The following is a 20,946-nucleotide window of genomic DNA, read 5'->3' as shown; positions in this document are numbered from 1 at the left end:
AATCGGTTCACGTGAACTGTTTCACGACCACGGCGACGCAAGTCCGCAGAGGGCGTGACGGGCTCAACTACGTAGTTGACTGCAGATGTTTGCTGGAGGACCCTATATGGCCCGTGGTAGCGAGCAAGAAATTTCTTTGAAAGGCCAGGGGTTGTGGAGGGCACCCAGAGCCACACCAGAGTTCGGAAGATATGACGAAGCTTCGCCGGTATCATGGAAGTATTTTTGTTGCCACTGATTTTCTGTTGTGAGAGAGCGGGCGAGCTGACGGCATTCTTCTGCGTACGTGACGGCATCGGATAGCGGGGAAGATTCGGAAACGTCAGGGCGGTAGGGAAAAAGTGTGTCCATAGTACAGGGTGGCTCGCGCCCGTAAAGGAGAAAGAATGGAGAGAACCCAGTAGTGGTCTGTGTCGCGGTGTTATATGCGTAAGTAACAAACGGTAGAATTTGGTCCCAATTGGAATGGTCGGTGTTCACGTACATAGTGTTGTGACGCTGGGGCTACGTCGACCCGGCCTTCACTTGGTAGCGTGCAGAGACTCGGGGTTGAAGTAGGATTGAATCTTCGAAGTTGGTGAAATATGTACAAGCAGGTTTACTGGCACTTTGAGAAAACGTATTTACAATATTTACACGAAAAAGAAGGGTACATCAGCAAAATGACAAGCGTTAAGAGTTCATAGCGAGAAGCGACTGGATGAGCCGTTTACCCAGGGCCCAGAGCGACATTTCGTGCTCTGCAGCGTCCTTAAAAACCCCCTATGTCCAGCCCCTCTCTGAAGATGCTGACCAACCAAATCCAGGGCACGCCCCTCAGGTATCGGCATCCAATCGAACACATCACTGCACTGATGGTCTGAAGCACTGACTGGTCCGGCATTCATTCGTTGGGCGTGATCACTTGTTGGCGGGAAAAGCTTGGGAACGGCGAGGAGAGGAGGTACATTTCTATTCTTCAGCAAAGAAACCACAGGCTGGTTCTGACAAGGGGTTTTACTTCTCAGAAACCCGAGTGCACGTGGCGCCGCATAGGGCTCCCAACATGGTCCCTTTTCGACAATTGCAAATCTTTCCTGCATTCCCGGGAAATCACTTAATGGCCGTATGAGTCATGCTCCTTTCTTGTCCTGCACGTCAGCGGACATGTCACTCTGTCGTCTCCTTTGGATAGGAGGCATTCATCACTGGAGGATAGCACTTCTCGACTGGAAGGGTGGACAAAAGAAGGAAAGCACTTCCTGCTATTTCCCGCAGGGGGACGTTTCTTTGTGTTTTTCCAGACGTTCTCTTGACAAGGTCAATTTGGCATTTGCAGGTTGTCCACAAAGCAAAACATGCTTACAAAACAGGATTCCTGGAAACAGGCTCACTTAGAGCCATTGGACCATCACCACATATTCACAAAACTTATCCATGCCCACAGGCGAACAATAGAGCGCGCAATTGCGGATGCTTGGTCGTAACAGCCTCCTCCCCCGCCAGAAGAGACTCGGAGGGCAGCAGCCGCAGCTGCTGCATGAAGAGACGACTTAATGGCCTGCACGTGAACGCTTGAAGCTCGCTGTTGCTTGTCGCGTTGTCTTGATTGTTGTAGGCCAAATTGCTCGAGCTGTCTGAAACTCAACCACATGTCTAAACAAGCACTCGGCTCCCGTCTGAAGAGACCAGGTTAAAAGAAAACTGCCATTGTTGTTCGAGAAAAGCCCACTCTCAAGACGTTCAGGACCCACGTATTCCTAGAAAACCAAACGTGCTGCTTTACATAGCCACACATATACAAGCGCACGAAAAAAAAAAAAAACCTGATTATCAATTTGGATACATGGTGAGGAACATCTCGGACCGCTTAGAAAGAGCGGCTAAGCGCGTCCGCATTCCCATTTAACTTCCCTTTTTTGTATCTTATTTCAAAATTGTACTGCTGTAAAATCAAGCTCCACCTAAGAAGGCGACTGTTCTTCGATGTCGCAGTTTGCAGCCAAGCTAGGGGACAATGGTCCGTCTCTACGGTGAATTTGGCCCCTCCAAGATAGCACTGCAATTTTTGAATGGCCCATACAATGCAAGCGCACTCTTTCTCTGACGCGCAATAAGCCCTCTCTCTAGAACTCAGTTTTCTGCTCAAGTAGAGCACGGGGTGCTCATTACCGTCGTCATCTCTCTGGCAGAGAACAGCACCTAACCCTCGATCACTGGCATCACACTGGACCGTGAATTCTCGGCCATAGTCTGGAGCTCGCAATACCGGACGGCTAATCAGCACAGCCTTCAGGTTTACGAAGGAGGCTTCCTTTTGTTCGTCCCAGACTACATTTGTCGGTTCTGTCTTGCGGAGAGCGTCGGTCAGAGGGCTGGCCAAAGCTGAATAGTTAGGGATGTAGTGATTGTAGTATCCAGTCAGACCTAGGAATGCTCGAATTTCCGTCTTCGTGCTCGGCCGCGGGTAGTCTGCTACCGCAGAAATCTTAATCTCGCTGGGTTTCCTGAAACCTTGACCTACATTGTGACCCAAGTAGTCCACGGTCGCCCTTGCCAGGCAACATTTCTCGGCCTTTACGGTTAGTCCAGCTTGACGCAAAAGGCTCAGTACAGCTCTTAGATGTACCATATGGTCCGCCCATGAGTCGGAAAAAACCGCAATGTCGTCTAAATAAGGCACCGCGAATGTTTCACACCCCTTTAAAACCCTATCCATGAGTCGGGAAAAACAAAATGGAGCATTTTTGAGCCCGAAACTCATCATTGTTGGCTGGTAGCTGCCCGTCGGAGTGACGAAAGCCGCGTATCTGCTGGCGCGTTCAGTGAGCGGTACTTGCCAGTATCCTCGAGTAAGGTCCAGCGTAGTCACATATGCCGCTCTACTGACCTGTTCTACTCTCTCCTCAATATTCGGAATAGGATACACTTGATCCCTGGTGAGAGAATTTAGCTTTCGGTAGTCTACCACAGGCCTAGGGTCTTTACCTGGAGCTTCTACTAAGATCATAGGCGAAGCATAATCGCTTTCCGAGGGTTTTATTACTCCCAATTCCAGCATGCGAGTTACTTCCCTATCCAGAATTTCTCTTTGCCTTGGAGAAAATCGGTAGCACCTTGATCGCACTGGCACGTCTGAAGTCAGCTCAATATCGTGCTCAGTCAAATCAGTTCTGCCTGGCCTGTCCACGAAGCAGGCCTCAAACTCTGTTATTATCTCGCCCAGATCGGACAGCTGGGATTTCTTTAGTTCTCCTCTCTGCTCCGTCTTTTTGAGAAGCTCCTGAGCGTTGCTTCCTTTTCCGCTGAGGCAAATCAAGTTGTCCCCCATCTCCTCGGGAAGGTTTAACGTTAGATTTACCACGGCTTCCCTCTTCACATAAGGCTTCATAAGATTGCAATGATAAATGCGCACTTCTTTACGCCTACCGGGAATTTTCACTGCGTAGTTAGTGTCAGAAAGCTTTGCAACGACTTCAGCAGGTCCTTCCCACTGTACTTCGAGCTTATTCTTGGGATCATTGGCTTGCTCCATAGCTAAGTCCTCTCGGGTTCCACTTAGAAGTCTCGTGAGATTACTAGACACCGGCGGCAAGAGGTTACTCTCTAGAACGTCCTCATTCCGTGTCTTATCAAGCTCACTTTCTAGTTGACTTATCTGAGATGCCTCGCTCTCAAAGTTTTCTGACCGGCTATCTTCCGCATCGACCACTGTTTTAACTGCCGTTTCTTCCGCTGTGGATTTTTCTGGAATGAGCAGTGTAGCTAGTTCTCGCGCCTTTGAACGTGTTAAGGCTGGCACACCTCTGTCTCCGAAAAGGATGCCCCTCTTTCGCAGTAGCATGTCCGATTTGTTAGAGAATAAATACGGATAGCACTTAGGAAGCTTTCCTGAAACGGCAGCCTCGGTTGTTAACTTGCCGAAAGGGCCCTCGATGACCACGTTCGCGATTGGCAAGCACACACTCTGTTCCTCAACTACCTGTCGGATCCATGCACACTGTCCTGTATAGTCGGAAGGCGATACATACGCCGGATGGACAACATCCATCGTTGCGGCCGAATCGCGCAGTACCTTGCAAGGCTTCCCGTTGACTACTAGGTCATGCAGGTAGGGTTCCAAAAGCTGCATATTTTCATCGCAGTCACTGACATACGAGAAAACAATCTTTTCTTTCCGGCAGTTGACGGCAATGTGACCCTGCTCATTACACCTAAAGCATGTGAGCGGCTTCCTAGCCTCAAGCTTTTTCTTTGTGTTCTGCGCGTTGGTCACTTCCCCACTTTTCTCACTGCCGTCCTTTCTAGGGAATTTGCCTGAAGAAACCTTCATTTCTTCGTTTCCAATTCTAGCAAAGTGCCTTTTCTGACGGTTATTTACACTCAACTTGGGATTGCGGAGCCTATCCACTGCTGGGTTGCTGAATTGTCGGCGCGAAGCGTACTCCTCAATGACTTCGGCAGCTTCAGTTGCCGACTTAATGTCGCCTCGGTCCTGTAACCAATTTCTTTCTTTTTCTGGGAGGCAGTTATAAAACTGCTCCAAAAGAATTCGCTCGACTACAGCGTCCCTATTACTGTAGGAATCAGTGCTCTTTAGCCACTCGCCCAAATTAACTCTTAAATTGTACAGGAATTCAGGGTAACTCTCGTCCCTGGACTTAGTAGCGTTCCGAAAACGTTGTCTGAACGCCTCGGCGCTAAGCCTATACTTTCTCAGAAGGCAAGCTTTGACCTTCTCGTAGTTGTCCGCGTCCTCCTTGCTTAGCCGCGCGACAACCTCCGCTGCCTCGCAGGGCAGAACCGTCAATAATCTCTGAGACCAAGTGTCTCGCTGGAAGGACAGTTTTTCGCAAGTTCGCTCAAAGTTAGCCAGATACAGACCGATATCCCCTGATATCACATATGGCTGCATGTACTTTGACATCTTGAAATCTGCCTCCTTGTTGAGACGAGGTACCGCTAGCTGGGGACAATCGCCCGACCTCTTGCTCAACTCTAGTTCTAATTTCCGGAGCTCAATTTCTTGGTCCAGCTTTTTTGCTTCTCTTTCAAGCTTCTCACGTTCGTGCTCCCTTTCCTCTTTTTCCCTCTCAAGTTCACGCTCTCTTTCCTCTTTTTCCCTCTGACGTTCGCGCTCCCTTTCCTCTTTTTCCCTCTGACGTTCGCGCTCCCTTTCCTCTTTTTCCCTCTGACGTTCGCGCTCCCTTTCCTCTTTTTCCCTCTCAAGTTCACGCTCACGCCTCTTTTCCTCTTTTTCCCGCTCTTTCTGTTGTCTGAGCTGTTCCTCCTTTTTTTGGGCGATGAGGTTCCATGCTTCACTGAGCTCCTCATCATCGGCTCCCAAATCTGTGATTGCCTTTATAATCAAAGGTTTTCGTGCCAAACCACTTGTATCAATTCCCAATTCCTCACACAATAGCAACAGGTCCGGTTTCTGCAGCTTTTGTAGGTCCATGATCGCTCCGAGTGTCGGCTACTTCCAAAACAACTGTGCAAACTACCAACCTAAAGGCGTTTCCACACTCTCTTTACCAGTTCTAAAATCTAACCCTGTTCTAGAACCTGGTCCACATCAGAAGAAAAGCCAAGCACTCACCCACACATGCGATCGATGTTCCGAGCTGCCCTCTTGGCCGATTGTTGCTCCTGCTTGTTGCTTGAGATGCCACCTCCGATCACAAGGTGTTGTGGCTTGTAGCTTCAGATCCACCTCCAATCACCAGATGTTGTGGCTTGTAGATTCAGATCCCAACGCTGGGCACCAGTCGTTGTGCTTGCAGATTCAGATCCCACCGCTGATCACCAGTTGTTGTGACGCTGGGGCTACGTCGACCCGGCCTTCACTTGGTAGCGTGCAGAGACTCGGGGTTGAAGTAGGATTGAATCTTCGAAGTTGGTGAAATATGTACAAGCAGGTTTACTGGCACTTTGAGAAAACGTATTTACAATATTTACACGAAAAAGAAGGGTACATCAGCAAAATGACAAGCGTTAAGAGTTCATAGCGAGAAGCGACTGGATGAGCCGTTTACCCAGGGCCCAGAGCGACATTTCGTGCTCTGCAGCGTCCTTAAAAACCCCCTATGTCCAGCCCCTCTCTGAAGATGCTGACCAACCAAATCCAGGGCACGCCCCTCAGGTATCGGCATCCAATCGAACACATCACTGCACTGATGGTCTGAAGCACTGACTGGTCCGGCATTCATTCGTTGGGCGTGATCACTTGTTGGCGGGAAAAGCTTGGGAACGGCGAGGAGAGGAGGTACATTTCTATTCTTCAGCAAAGAAACCACAGGCTGGTTCTGACAAGGGGTTTTACTTCTCAGAAACCCGAGTGCACGTGGCGCCGCATAGGGCTCCCAACATGGTCCCTTTTCGACAATTGCAAATCTTTCCTGCATTCCCGGGAAATCACTTAATGGCCGTATGAGTCATGCTCCTTTCTTGTCCTGCACGTCAGCGGACATGTCACTCTGTCGTCTCCTTTGGATAGGAGGCATTCATCACTGGAGGATAGCACTTCTCGACTGGAAGGGTGGACAAAAGAAGGAAAGCACTTCCTGCTATTTCCCGCAGGGGGACGTTTCTTTGTGTTTTTCCAGACGTTCTCTTGACAAGGTCAATTTGGCATTTGCAGGTTGTCCACAAAGCAAAACATGCTTACAAAACAGGATTCCTGGAAACAGGCTCACTTAGAGCCATTGGACCATCACCACATATTCACAAAACTTATCCATGCCCACAGGCGAACAATAGAGCGCGCAATTGCGGATGCTTGGTCGTAACAATAGCCAGCATGTCTCCGAGAGTGCGGTTGAAACGTTCTGTCAGTCCATTCGTCTGAGGGTGGTACGAGGTAGCGGTGCGGTGTATGATGCGGCATTCTTTCAGGAGAGAAGAAAACGCGTCCGCGGTCACTGAGCAGTTCGCGAGGGGCACCATGGCGAAGAACCAGGTTTTTCAGAATAAAGGCAGCCACGTCGCGTGCGGAAGCAGAGGGCAATGATGATGTCTCAGTGTAGCGGGTCAGATGATCCACTGCCACGATAATCCAGCGGTTGCCAGCTGAAGTTGTAGGAAGGGGACCGTATAGATCTATGCCGACACGATCAAACGGACGGGCAGGACAGGGCAACGGCTGCAACGAAGCAGGAGACTTGAGAGGAGTTTTCCGGCGTTGGCAAGACTGGCAAGAGCGGACAAAATGGCGGACAAAGCGGTACATTCCACGCCAGAAGAAGCGTAGACGCAAGCGCGTGTAGGTTTTCAACACTCCGCCGTAGGCGCACTGGAGATCAGTACGGAAAGCAGCACAAATTTCGGCGCGGAGATGACGGGGGATGACTAAAAGCCACTTCCTTCCGCCGTAAGATAATTGCGGCGATAGAGCAGCCCGTCACGAATTGAAAAATGGTGAGCTTGGCGGGCAAGCGCCCTAGACAAACGACCTGGAGAGTGACTTGAAAGAAAGTCCAGAAGTGTAGATATCCACGGGTCGCGCCGCTGTTCCGTGGCCATGTCGATAGTGGCAAGCGAAGACAAATCGTAGGCGCAGATCTCATCAGACAACGAACAGGGAGGCAGCGGTGAGCGTGAAAGAGCGTCCGCGTCAGTATGCTTGAGGCCTGAGCGATATATGACACGAATGTCATACTCTTGGAGGCGATGAGCCCAGCGAGCAAGGCGGCCGGACGGGTCCTTGAGGGACGCCATCCAGCACAGAGCGTGATGATCAGTGACCACATAAAATGGTCGGCCATAGACATACGGACGGAATTTGCCGATGGCCCAAATAATGGCCAAGCATTCTCTTTCCGTAACAGAATAATTGGACTCTGCCTTGGTCAAGGTGCGGCTTGCGTACGCCACCACATAGTCTCGGATACCAGGTTTGCGTTGGGTGAGAACGGCGCCTATCCCAATACCGCTAGCGTCAGTGTGAATCTTAGTTGGCGCATTCGGGTCGAAGTGGCGGAGGATGGGAGGCGAAACCAAAAAACGGCGTAAAGTGTTGAAGGCGTCATCACAAGCAGGTGTCCATGCGCAGAGGTCGGAGCTGCCGGAGAGGAGCGGGATGAGAGGAGCAATAATAGAGGCGAAATTTAAGATGAAGCGGCGAAAGTAGGAGCACAGGCCGATGAAACTTCGTAGCTGCTTCAGTGATTTTGGGCGTGGGAATTCGGCAACTGCACGAAGTTTGGTGGGATCGGGAAGAATGCCATTCTTAGAAACGACATGACCTAGAATAGTTAGTCGGCGAGCAGCAAAGCGGCACTTCTTCAGATTCAGTTGGAGGCCGGCGGCAGCGAGACAAGTGAGGACGTCCTTCAGTCGGAGCAGGTGGGATTGAAAATCGGTAGAAAAGACTACGATATCATCGAGATAGCAAAGACAGGTTCGCCACTTGAATCCACGAAGCACAGTGTCCATGAGGCGTTCAAATGTGGCCGGGGCGTTGCAAAGCCCAAAGGGCATGACGTTGAATTCATATCTGGTGCGATGAAGGCAGTTTTAGAGCGGTCAGCGTCATCCATTGGCACCTGCCAGTAGCCAGATCGTAAATCCAACGAGGAGAAAAACTCGGCGCCCTGCAAGCAGTCCAGTGCGTCATCGATGCGTGGCAGAGGATAGACGTCCTTGCGCGTGATCTTGTTGAGCCGGCGGTAGTCGACACAAAACCGGAAGGAGCCATCTTTCTTAGGTACCAACACAACTGGAGACGCCCAGGGACTGTGGGATGGCCGAATGACACCACGACGGAGCATGTCGTCCACATGATCAGCAATTACTTGGCGCTCCGAAGCCGACACGCGATAGGGGCGCTGGCGCAAAGGTGCGGTTTTACCGGTGTCGATGGTGTGCTTTACGACAGACGTGTGGCCCAAGTCAGTTTGAGGAAGGTCGAATGAAGAAGCGAAGTTCTGCAAGAGGGCGACAAGTTGATCACGTTGCGCAAGTGGAAGATCAGCATCAATAGCATGTTGGAAAACGTCGAAGGGCGTCGAAGCGGTCGCAACATCGTAAGAGCACAGACTAACGTCGAAGGACAGGGTTGAGTCAGCAAGAGTGGTGATATGACTGGGATCAAGCTTTTCAAGACGTCCAATGCATTCGCCACGGAGCAGGACTGCTGGACAAGAAAATGGGTTCGAGGCGTAAAGTGCACTCTTGCCGTCTTGAATTTCGAGAACTGCTAACGGAAAAAGGAGGCAGGGATGACGGGAGGCGGCTTCTGAAGGTGTAAAAATCGCAGTCAAAGGAGTTACCCACTCACAAGACAATGGTACGAGGGCAGCAGAGAACGGAGGAATGTCGGTGTCATGGGCGACGAGAAGTTTTGCAGTACGGGGAGGGGTATCACAGAGGGGGGCGAGAGCAATTTGCGCACGAGCACAGTCAATAACGGCCTGATGAGTCGATAGAAAATCGTATCCGAGGATGATATCATGCGAGCAGTTCGGCAGAACAATAAACTCGATGGGGTACAAGACGTCTTGATGAGCACACGGGCTGTGCAAGATGCGGAGGGGTGAATGTGCTGTGATGAGGCGGTGCGGAGCGAAAAGTCGGAAATCGGAGTGGTCACTTTGCGAATTCGACGGCAGAGCGCTTCACTGATGACGGAGACGGCTGCACCGGTATCAACGAGAGCGAGAACTGTGGCGCCTTCTACAGAAACTTTGATAACATTAGCGGGACGACACGGAGGACTTGAGGAATTCGAAACAAGCGCAGTTCTTGCCCCCGGAACTGCGACTGTTAGTTTCCCTCAACGGTGCTGGTAGAACGTCGCAGCATTGGAGAAAGCGATCGGCGCCGAGGAGAATGTGATCGACGAGTGGCATAGGTTTGGCGATCTTGTGAGACAAATTGAGAACCGGGCGGAATCACTTGCGAGCGTGAGTCGGTATCGTACGGGTAAAGTCGAATGTCAGGCTGTGAAGGTTGGATGCGCTGGCGACAAAGGCGTGCAAAATGGCCCGGCCGACCGCAAGCATAGCAAATCGGAAGGTTGTCCGTAGTACGCCAAGGTTTCATAGGATGTGGGCGGAACCTTGAAGGTGGGGCTTGGAACGAAGGCTCAGCATGCGGCGGTGAACGGTAGGCAGGGACCTGCACATAGGAGCCAGACGTGGGCGAAGGTGGTGGCCTAGCCGTTACTTGGGCATACGTGAGAGGTGCCGTCACCGGCGGCAGCACGGGGTTGGACGGCAAGACATCAGCGACGTGTTCTTGCACGACACGGCGTATAGTAGGGGCCAAAGATGGAGCCAATTCAGGAACGAGGCGGCCCGAGTCTTGAAAATGGGGAAGGAGTGAGATTTGACGTGCGACCTCTTCACGAATAAAATCTTTGATCTGTTGATTCAGCGGGCTCCCTTCAGAAGTTGGTGAACCACCCAGGGCTAATGCGGATACGCCTTCGTCGCACACACTGGAGCGGCGCCTAGAAGCGCACCGCTTGCGGAGCTCGTCGTAGCTCTGGCAAAGCTTCACGAGTTCATTAATGCTGGTGGGATCTTTCGCTACCAGCATCTGGGAGGCGTCCTCAGAAATGCCCTCGAGGATGTAGCGGATTTTGTTCGCTTCCGGCATGGCCGGGTCGACTCGTTTGCAGAGATCAACGATGTCTTCTATGTAGCTGGTAAAGGTCTCATCAGCGCGCTGAACACGATCGTGTAAACGTTGTTCGGCACGAAGCTTACGCACTGCCGGGCGGCCGAACACTTCCGCGAAATTCTTTTTAAATGTCGACCAAGATGACAGGTCAGCCTCATGGTTGCGAAACCAGAGGTTCGCCACGTCCGTCAGATAGAATATGACGTTACTGAGCTTGTATGAGTCATCCCACTTGTTGTAGCTGCTTACTCTTTCATACGATGACAGCCAGTCGTCGACATCTTGATCGGCCGTGCCACTGAAGAGGCAAGGGTTACGCTGGCGCACGACGCCAGAACACATGATCGTGGGTGGAACGGCCGGCAGCGTCGAAGTGGACTCGTCTTGCATGGCGGTCGTAGAGGGTAGTGTACGGCTTCGCAGTTCCAGTTTGGATGGGATCGTTTCCGGCACCTCCGCCAATTGTAATAGGGCGTTTATTGACGCTCAGATGGAGAGCTGTGAGGAGAGGACCTTGCAACGGCGAGCCCAGCGTACTTCTTCTTTGTCTTCGTCGCACAACGCACTGGTGCATGTCGATGGCTGAAGTGCTGACTATCACAGTACAATATATATATATATATATATATATATATATATATATATATATATATATATATATATATATATATATATATATATATATATATATCTATAAGGGAAATTAGGGTGCTCGTTATAATACATGAAGTAAAGAAGCCAACAGTCGGCGAGGTCAAGGAGAGCATTGGGGATTGTATTTCGTGTTTTTTTTTTTTATTTCTACTTCGATAATCACATAAATCAGTAATGTAATCTGTTCAGGAGAAAGATAATTAAAGGCAAAGTAGAAGAAAAAACAACGTGCCGATGGTGGGAACCGAACCCACGACCTCCGAATATCGCGTCCGGTGCTCTTCCAACTGAGCTACATCGGCCGCTTGCTACTTTTTTGGGTATTAATGTTGTCTGTATACGAACCTTGATATATATATATATATATATATATATATATATATATATATATATATATATATATATATATATATATATATATATATATAGAGAGAGAGAGAGAGAGAGAGAGAAAGAGAGAAAGAGAGACTGAAATCGCAGTTTTCCTGACTTTCTATTTTATTTTATCTTTTTTTCTGGATGTGAGAGCGAGATACAAAAACAAAGCAGATTGAAGAGATGTAGTTGCACGTATTTGCGCTTTGGCATCCTGCGTTTTACGATGCCAGCAGCACACGTTGAACAAAAGCACCTCCGCGGGTGTATAATGATCTCCTGCGCTATTGGCCGCTTGCACCGCGTATATTTTGCATTTATGTTTTCTCGTTGCCGTTTTTCATCATCTCGTTTTCCATCGTATCCGTTGTCCAACACGCATTGAACGAGTTTGGGTAAAATATTAATTTGCAATGCAACTACACCACCTTGTTTCATGATGCAAGATTGCAGCGCAAAAGCGAGAGTAGGCGAAAACGAAGTCAAGAAGACATACAAGGGCTCTGTCAAGCGATCGTAGGTTTTCTCACCCTTGTCTTCGTTTCTTCGCAGTTCTGCGCTGCAGCCTTGCATCATGAATAACCAATGAGCCTGCATTCTTACTGTAGATCTTGTTTCAGCAGTGCGCAAAAGGGTTATTGCAAAATCATGTTCTATGTTCGTTAAATGCATGTCTGTATGCAGGCAGTCGACGCCAGCCGACGTGTCTCAAGCAGGGATGGTAGCAGACGACACGCGGGAGGCCAGTGTTTGCGGCAGAAAAAAAAAATGAAATAAAGGGAGGGGAAGGGGGAGGGATGCGCTGTGATCGCGCTACAACGGGCTTCTGGCGTTCGTTTGGGTGCGCTCTGTACCGCGCTGTTTGCCAACTGGTTACGTATAGAAAGGTTATTTGCTCGATTTCCTCAGTTTATTTCATTTGGAGGATCGAGTCGCTAATAATCGATGGCTGAGCCGTTTTAAGTATGAAACTCTGTCGGTCGGTGGGTGTGGGCCACACCGAAATCGTGTCTCCAGAGAGGATGGCGGGGTTTATGATGCTTCCATCTTGCAGTCTTGCATTGCCAGATGCATGCTAGCTAGATCTGCAGTATGCACTAATGATGGTGCATTTTATGCCTCAAGCCCGCACTCTGTATTGCCGGCTAATGAAAAATCTGTTGAAAACACCAAAAATACGTAAAACATCTACAAACCCAGACTACGCCTTGTAGTAAGATAGCTTCTCCCCGTCTATGTCGTAGGAACGAAGAAAATAAAAAGAGCTGCGCTAATTTTTCACTTTCCTCAGAAATCCTTTTTTTTTCTTTTTTTTTTTTAGCGTGTTTAACTTTTGTCGAAAGCGTACCTCCTTCATAGAAGGTATAACACTAACTGCCGAGCACTAGGAGAACAATGTTTTATGAAGCGCTTCAAAAAAGAATGACCCAATTAGGCTCCTTGCATCGCCAAGTAGAATCGTGTTTGCTTTTCTAAAGCTCAATTAGCTGAACTTCAAGCGCAATTAAACAATCATAATAATTTTGTCATTGTTGAGCTGAGCAAGGGAAGCATATTCTGGAGACGTGCACGTGAATATCATGCGAGTAATATAGTAGTTTTGATTTATGCTTCCGTATACCATTAAGTATTAATTTCTTCATCTATCATTTCCGCCCAAATTATTTTGATCTCTGATACACCTGTAGTTTGCTAGTAGTCAATTTTGCTTAAGTTTTGAGATTGGTCGTAAGTTTATGCACCAATGTCAACCAGAGAAAACGTCCTTTCGAATGTAAGCAAGGAACTTTCGGGCGTCTACGCAAACGGCGACTGTGATATTTTCTTTGTCATATCCAATGCCATGATCATTCAAAGTTGCGACCTGCTTATCGTCTGGAAACCTCATGACGTCATTGCAGCAATGGTCGCGAAGGTGGCTCTGCTCTCAACCAGCAGCACTCAAAGCGTCAAGTACAAATTCTGCGCATGTAAGGAATTCCCTAAAAAGGGAACTATAATGCTTAAAGGCAAAGGAAAAGGCAGAAAAGAGAGCCAGTGTCTAAGGATAAAACGACGAGTAAGAAACATCTGTCGCTTACCGGATGCGCTGCTCTGAACTGCGCGTTCTTTTGTGAGTATAGGCGAGTTGATGAGTGCGAACGTACGCACGCACACATTCACGCACAAGCACACCATGAAAAATCGGTAATTTGGCTGTATTGCTGTTGTGTCTAAAGAGTTTCCTCGATGGGTACGGTTCTACGGCTTTTATGGTCTGATTGCAAAGATATGGTCGCTATATTCTGCGAGCAATTTCGTTGAGGAAGTGCTTACAGGGATGCAGCTGCTACCGACGTCCTCATAGAGTTTAACTAGCCTGAAAAATGTCTCAGTATACAAGACGACATTTGGAGAGAGTGCATGCGGAAGACCATGTCCGGAATTTAAAACCTTACCGCGAAGCGTATGGGGGCATACTAAGTGCGCCGCGTTGTACGTGCTAGTATTAGATTACCGCAACGAAAGTAAAACAAAAAAGAAAGACAAGCAGTGCGCGGAAAAAAATAGGTTTTGACGGAAAAAAGCTCGCGCTACCAAGTCACATAATCCTGCTGTAAAAGGAGATGCGGACGACAGATATTCAACTTGTTTTTTTGTTTTGCACGTTGGCGCCTAATTCTATATATATATATATATATATATATATATATATATATATATATATATATATATATATATATATATATATATATATATATATATATATTCACTCAGAATGTAGGCGGCATTTTCACAGTGAAGCCAGCATCGGCGGGGTTGTAGAGCGAAAATCAGCAGAAAGTGAAAAAAAAAAAAAAAAAAAAATTCTGCAGACCCACGGAATCGAGCTCCGTTGCGCACACGGGATTTCGTATCAATGTTTTGACAAAACCCTTTTTTTGTGCAGCGCTCGTTGCGGTGTCATACGATTCCGCTTCCCATGTAACATCAACCTGCTAGTGAAGCTAAAGACTGATTTGCGACACGGATTCGAATAGACGACGTATGCACCTTCCATTGTATGCGGCGAATTCTACTGTAGATTTCCGCCGAGAAGCGAAACAGATGGGGTTTCTTCCTTTCCCCATGAACCAACCTGAAAAAAAGAAAAAAAACGCAGAATAAAGAGGCGGCTTAAAGGCACTACTGCGTCTACACTTAAGTCGAAGCTTGGGCGTTCCCTTAATGTAGTATTACTTCATTTATCGCTAAGTTCTTGGCTGAAAGAAAAGCAGGACATGTTAAACCATTCTGACCGTGCTTCATCCACCGTTCCAGACGGCCTACTCCACCACGTTCATCCTCTATCACCTGGCCACCAACGGACGTTGCCAGGACACACTGGCCCGTGAGCTACGCTCCCTGCTTCCTGCTAAGGACTCCAAGCTCAGCGTCCAACAACTCCAGGGAGCATCGTACCTCAGAGCCTGCATCAAAGAGAGCCTTCGGTTGGTGTTTATTTATGCGTCTCTTTTACGGTGCTCCCAAATTGCCGATGTAGCTGTTAATCAGATTCCCACCTACTTTGCGAAGAGTTGAGGGGTTTAATTTATTGTTCAGTAGTGCGCAAGGAACTATTTTTAATAAGTGGGCTATAAGTGCGAGAAGTAGTTTGTATGCATAGTCGGAACAGGTTCTCAAAGTGGCTGACGTTTTCCTAGACGTTGCATGTATTGTCGGCAGACTAAACGAGCGCCATTTTCTCGCAATATATATGTTAAATGACTTACGGCGGTTTCCACTGGTCGTGCCGGAGCAATTTTTCTTGCTTTTGTGAAGGCTATTTTAAATTGTATTGGTCAACTAGGTAGGTAGGGCGCATCCGGCTGGTAGTTTGGTGCAACTCATGTCGGAGTGCTCTAGGTCGATATGCCGATCAGGGACGGATCTCGCGGGAAATTCTGTCAGTGGCGTCGTCACTGCCAAGGATTGTGGGAATTTTGGGCTGCGCTTAGTGATTTAGGAAATAGTGGGCAGAGTGCAGTTGGCAGAGTATAGTTGGCATTGTATTTTTTTTTTTTTTGCGCGATAGTGTCCATGTGCTTTTATTAAGCAAAGTGTAACAGCGTTAACAGAGCGAGAACGCAATTTTCAGAGTGTGGTGCACCGCCTATTTATCAGTGGCAACACATTTTGCCCTCGGGTGTGATCTCAACTTCCGCAACTGGTTGAACATTACTTCCGCCGCGAGCTTTGCGCGTTTTGCTGATTGACCAAGCTCTGTAGAGGTTTAGGTCCCTCTGTCTCGACTCGCTCGCCCAACTCCAATGGACCGATGTAATTCGCCATTAGTGAAGAGATTTAGTTATGCAGAAAAATGCGCGCCATAGCGCTTTCCTACTGAGTTCCCGACTTTTTATAATTATACAAAGAGAAACAAGTAAAGTGCAACGATGTTAACCAGACGAACCAGCTGTAAACGTGCGCAGGTAAGTAAAGGAAGCACGTGGTTCAGTTCTAATGGCTATCACTCCATTCCTGTCTGGCATCAAGAAACCGTATTGGTCGATTAGAAAGCGCACTAGTGTTTACCAGCAGCTTGAACATACCACAGCAATCTGCTTCAATTGGGCAACTCTAAAACTGTTCGAACGCGTGCTCTGTTCGCGTTTAATTATCCGCGCCTGCACAGAGCGCAAACTAACGAAATGCTTGCACTCTAGGAATGAAGCTCACTAACGTGGCAGTGTGGGCATGTTGGTGCTGCATGACATAATTGAACAGCGCACAACGAACGAGGGCACGAGGAAAGAAACGAGACACACGAGCGAAACATACAGCGTTCGTGTGTTATCTTGTGTCCTTATTTATGGCGCGCTGTGCAATTCTATAGTTCTAATAAGCGTATGACTCGTAACCTATGTTTTACTGTTGCTATAAGTCCTTCGTGTCGTCAAATGTACTACTGTAAGATGGGAGTTTATTGAGCAGACCAGCAGGACTCGATCAGCAGGACTGGGCAGATCAGCGGCGAACACAGCGACAGCGAACACAGTCAGGTGCAACACGCGCAGCGATCACGGTGCCACTGCCTGGAATGTTTCTCGTGCACTACTTCCTCTTCACAACTACGTATGAATTGGATATGAGAGATTTATGAAAAACCTTTTTCTAGTATAACGCTGTTGCTGTCGCATGTAAGCAGGACGATCTGTGAAGATGTGGTAGAATGCAGAAGGCAATTGCTCTAATAATAAATTGTAATCGAAGTTACACCTTTGATACGAAGTCGCGTGATCGTAACGCAGCTCGACTCCGTGGGTCTACAAGACTCTTTTTATTTCTTTGCTGCCTCCTTATTTCGCGTTAAATCCACGCCAATGCCAGCTTTCCTGTGAAAACTACGCCCACTGTATAAATGATAAAATAAAAAGGCAACAAAAGGGTCATCGCGCAAAAAAGAAAACTATATTTTACAGGAAAACCGGCATATACTAATGTTGAGTTACTGTAAGAGGAAAAAAATTTATACATAGTGCAGAACCTGCATTAACGAAAGTGAACAAATTTACTGCAATTGAGTCGCATCGGCTGCAGCCGTATATATAGACATCAAACGTAGCGTTTTTTATTGGGGCGACAAAAAAGTTGCTTACACAGAAACACGCGCAAAAATACTTCCTTTCCCGGCGCCAAGTCAAGCTCTCTTCGTTACCTGATGTACGAGACCACAGCCAGAAACATAATTTCAGCGTTTCTTTTTCTCATGTTGGGAATCATTTAGGCCTTTGAAAACTATAAAACGATATTAAGAAACCGCGTGATTCGGAGCAAAATAGTTTCGGAAAGAAAAGTCTTGATTCAAATGGAAAACATGCATGAACTGTTTATTTTCATTTTTTTTTAATGGAAACTAGAGGTCGGTGTATAATTACACATGTAATTTACGAATAAGGTTCGATACAACATAAGAACCTTTTAAAAAACCTGCAAAGTGTTGAGAACATAGGTGGGTTAATCATATAAATATGTAAGCATTTGGCATATTTTCTTGCTGTACTAAAAGGCGCAAAGAATCTGAGATTTAAATTTAGACGAGTCCGAGAACGGTAAACGTACAGATGGAAAGGAATAAGGAAAGGAATAAGAACTTTGCGGAAATCATAGGATCTGATAACAAAAAAAAAAAAAAAAAGTATCAGGCTCATCTCAAGTTTTTCTTCAGAGGAAGTTTGCATAAAGTCTATAACTCGGCCGAATATTTAAGTTTGTAAGCTATGTGTACACAGCTTTATATACGTCATCCAGGACAACACGCACTGAACGGAAACTGCGTGGGTGAGGCAGAGGCACTTTTTACTGCGTGCGATGGCGAATATCGAGGAGGACGTAGAGTCAGTATGTCATCTTGCTTATATTTCTATCTCGCCTGTGTTTGCTTCTTTTCTTTTTATTGCGCTGATATCAGCACATCACAAAGAACATTCTTTTCGCTTTATGGATATTATATATGTAGCATTAGTGTAAAAAAATAACAAATTTTTGTTGGAATAAGAAAACGCTGTGCTTTCTGTCGCTATGTAGCTAAGCTAGAATACTAATTGGATATCTGAGATGATATTGTCAAGGGTGCAACGACGAGACGTGAAGGGACAATGTATCTTTTTCGACTGATTACAGGATTTGAGAATTATAAAGAGAAAATTATATATGAAAACGTAGTGTTTATTTATACGCTACAGGGGTGAAGAGCAATTACTTCATCTCTCTATCCGCTGTTCTAATACCGCCTTGTGTCGCATTTGGCCACTTTGGCGAGTCGAGATATGCACTATAACCTGCTGTGGGCCAGAAACCGACGCAAGACTGTTCAAGGCCCGCGATCAAAAATATAACGCAGGAACTTTGAAGTTTTTTCTTAAACTGTTGCAAATAATATGCAGCTCGTTAGGTGGTAATGATCTCAGCCCAATATTTTCGTTTCTTTACGTTATCGAGGCTTGGAGCGCCAATTTTCGATGCTAATTTGCTGCCGATGTCAGCATTGTACTTATTTTCATTATTGCAGGCACGTTCTTCTCTCTTTTGTGTAATAATTCCTCTTGTGTCCTGAGCTGTTGGCGGCACTTTGAAGCGAGCAATACCAAATCCTGAATTGGCCGTAATTATTCCGCATATAATGAAATGCATGTCACTGCCTTTGATTGCACTTTTTCTTTTTCAGAACAATTGCTTTCTGCATCTTGCAGCAGTGGTGTACGAGCAAAAAAATTATTTTCTGGAATGTTTTTTTTTTTCCTTGTTTGCTTCCTTTCCGTTTATATTTCCTGTAATACTCGATAACCATTAAACCAATAATTGTACCTGTATACAAGGTGCCACTTCTGTTCCTTTCCTTGAAAGCATAACGTATACGTATTAGTACTTCCCTCTTGACCTTCTTCCCTTTCTCGGAATGTCTCACCACGGACGTAAAAATAAAAAATTAAATATGAGAGAACTAATATATAGCGGATGCTGAGAAAATTTCACGCTTGTACACTGCTTTTCATTGCCGCCGCCCACATAAAAAAAAAAAATTGAGAAATTATGAATTGCCTGAATAAAGAAAGTTGCCGAAATTTTAACTGTCTGAAGGTGCCGTGTGCGCTGTAGGTGAATTGACTTATCTTGTTCACAGCTACCGTTGGTGCATTCTTCGTGTGTTAATTTTTATCGTGTCAATATGTTTGCGATAAATATTAGTGTTTAGTTTTATATTGAAACTGTACGAATTAATTCATTTGAATTTTTTTGCGTCCTCATTCTTGGTTTCATTTCATGCGTACCCTGAACAAGATTGAGCCCGATAGCGATTGGAGTGGGCAGGGTCCTCTCAGAAGACATCGTTCTATCTGGATACAATATTCCCGCCGGGGTAAGTTGGAGCCACGAAAAGCCGTTTAAAGGTGCACTTTTGTAGCAAACTAGCACTTGTCTCGGTTCGTAAGACTCTCCCTTCTTGATTGACTTGACGTGGATACTCACGAAGTTATTACCTCGAACTGCAGTAATGAGCTAAAAGCTGGCTTGGAGTAGGAACTTGTGCAAGTTGTTTAATTAAAAAAAAAATTAGTGTAACCGACGAGGACTAAATAAACAAAACAAAAATACAGGAGGGATCAAAGCTCTGCTTTTTCCCAAGGAAAAATGGGGTGAGGCTGGTGCTTTAAATATTTGTGTTTTTTTTTTATTAGAAGCGCTTGAAGCGTTATGTATGTACCGCCAACGTAAAGGTAGATGAGAGGGTAATTCGTCGCCCACCAGTCGCCGGCAATGCCACCAGGTGGCATACGATGAGAGGCATTTCTCCGAGGTGGGTAGCAAGACGAGTGAAGCATACACAATGCACCATCGGTGAGCAAAGGGGAGCGGGGTAAGAGGGTAACGTGCATTCAATGCCAATCTTCCGTCCCGCACAGGCCACATTTTCTCTTATAAAGTAGGTTTATATGTCACTGAATTCTGCCGCAAGGGGAATTATTCACACTACTGCGTCCGCTTGCATTCAGTTCTTCCTTGCATGAGCACCTCCCTTATTTCAGAATCGCTCACATAAAAGGCATAGAGTGGAAATACCATTACCCTTTCTCTTTTCCCCTCAGTTCGATAGGAAGCAAGATAAGATGTGAGACCTTTAAGACATGTGAGCAGAATGAAATCTTCCTGGTGTATCTTGTGTCGTAAGTACCGTTTACAAACCGGCTAAAAATAAAGATTGCTTGCGAAAGAAAATGCCGTTTCGAAAGCGACGCCGCCCCTAAGGGCTACAGGTTCCTAGCGTCGTCTCGTGGTCGTTAATTGCGGCGATTCCTGTCTGATCACGTAGCACATCACCTGAGGAGGGGATTAATTTTACGTGGGCTCCGATGGCGCCGTGGTCTCGTGAGAAGACGCGCGAACCAGCGATCGGGCCCATATATTTAACGGCATTAAAAGATAACGGCATCAGACGAATGGGACCTTGAAACCTTGATCTCGGAGAACATGGCTTCCTTCGCAATGAAAGACTGCTTTGCGAATGAGATAAAATAAATATCCTGGAAAGCGTGACAGAAAACGTTTTGTTGAGATAACGACTTCGGCGCGGAGTAGGATTCAATGTCGCTAACATATCGGTTTATTTACCGTTGACTTCATGTATAACGTTGTTTGCTCTGAAATAAATGGGGCAATATTGTAGTCTTCCTACAATATTACACCTGTTTATTTCGAACAACTCATTTATGTATACTGTATATGTGAGTTGTCTTGGTGTCAAAGGGCCACTGTCCAGGGAAGGCCCTTTTAAGAAAAGGAGCCCAGTGTTTCGAT

General features: G+C 46.8%; 1 protein-coding gene across 1 annotated transcript in view; it reads left to right on the top strand.

Moving 5' to 3' along the window:
- LOC146207742 (cytochrome P450 302a1, mitochondrial-like) overlaps window positions 1-20,946 on the top strand; it is a 79,309-nt gene that overhangs the window by 53,147 nt on the left and 5,216 nt on the right. The window contains exons 8-9 of the mRNA XM_084590176.1: window positions 14,932-15,101; window positions 19,432-19,510. Of these exons, the coding sequence (XP_084446302.1) occupies window positions 14,932-15,101; window positions 19,432-19,510 (249 nt within the window). The remainder of the gene's footprint in view (window positions 1-14,931; window positions 15,102-19,431; window positions 19,511-20,946) is intronic.

The sequence above is a fragment of the Amblyomma maculatum genome, chromosome 1 (genome assembly GCF_055883805.1).
Source record: "Amblyomma maculatum isolate TAMU_Amacu chromosome 1, ASM5588380v1, whole genome shotgun sequence".
NCBI lineage: Eukaryota > Metazoa > Arthropoda > Arachnida > Ixodida > Ixodidae > Amblyomma > Amblyomma maculatum.
Note: the sequence above shows the minus strand (reverse complement) of the source record. Positions and strands in the feature narration are given on the sequence as shown.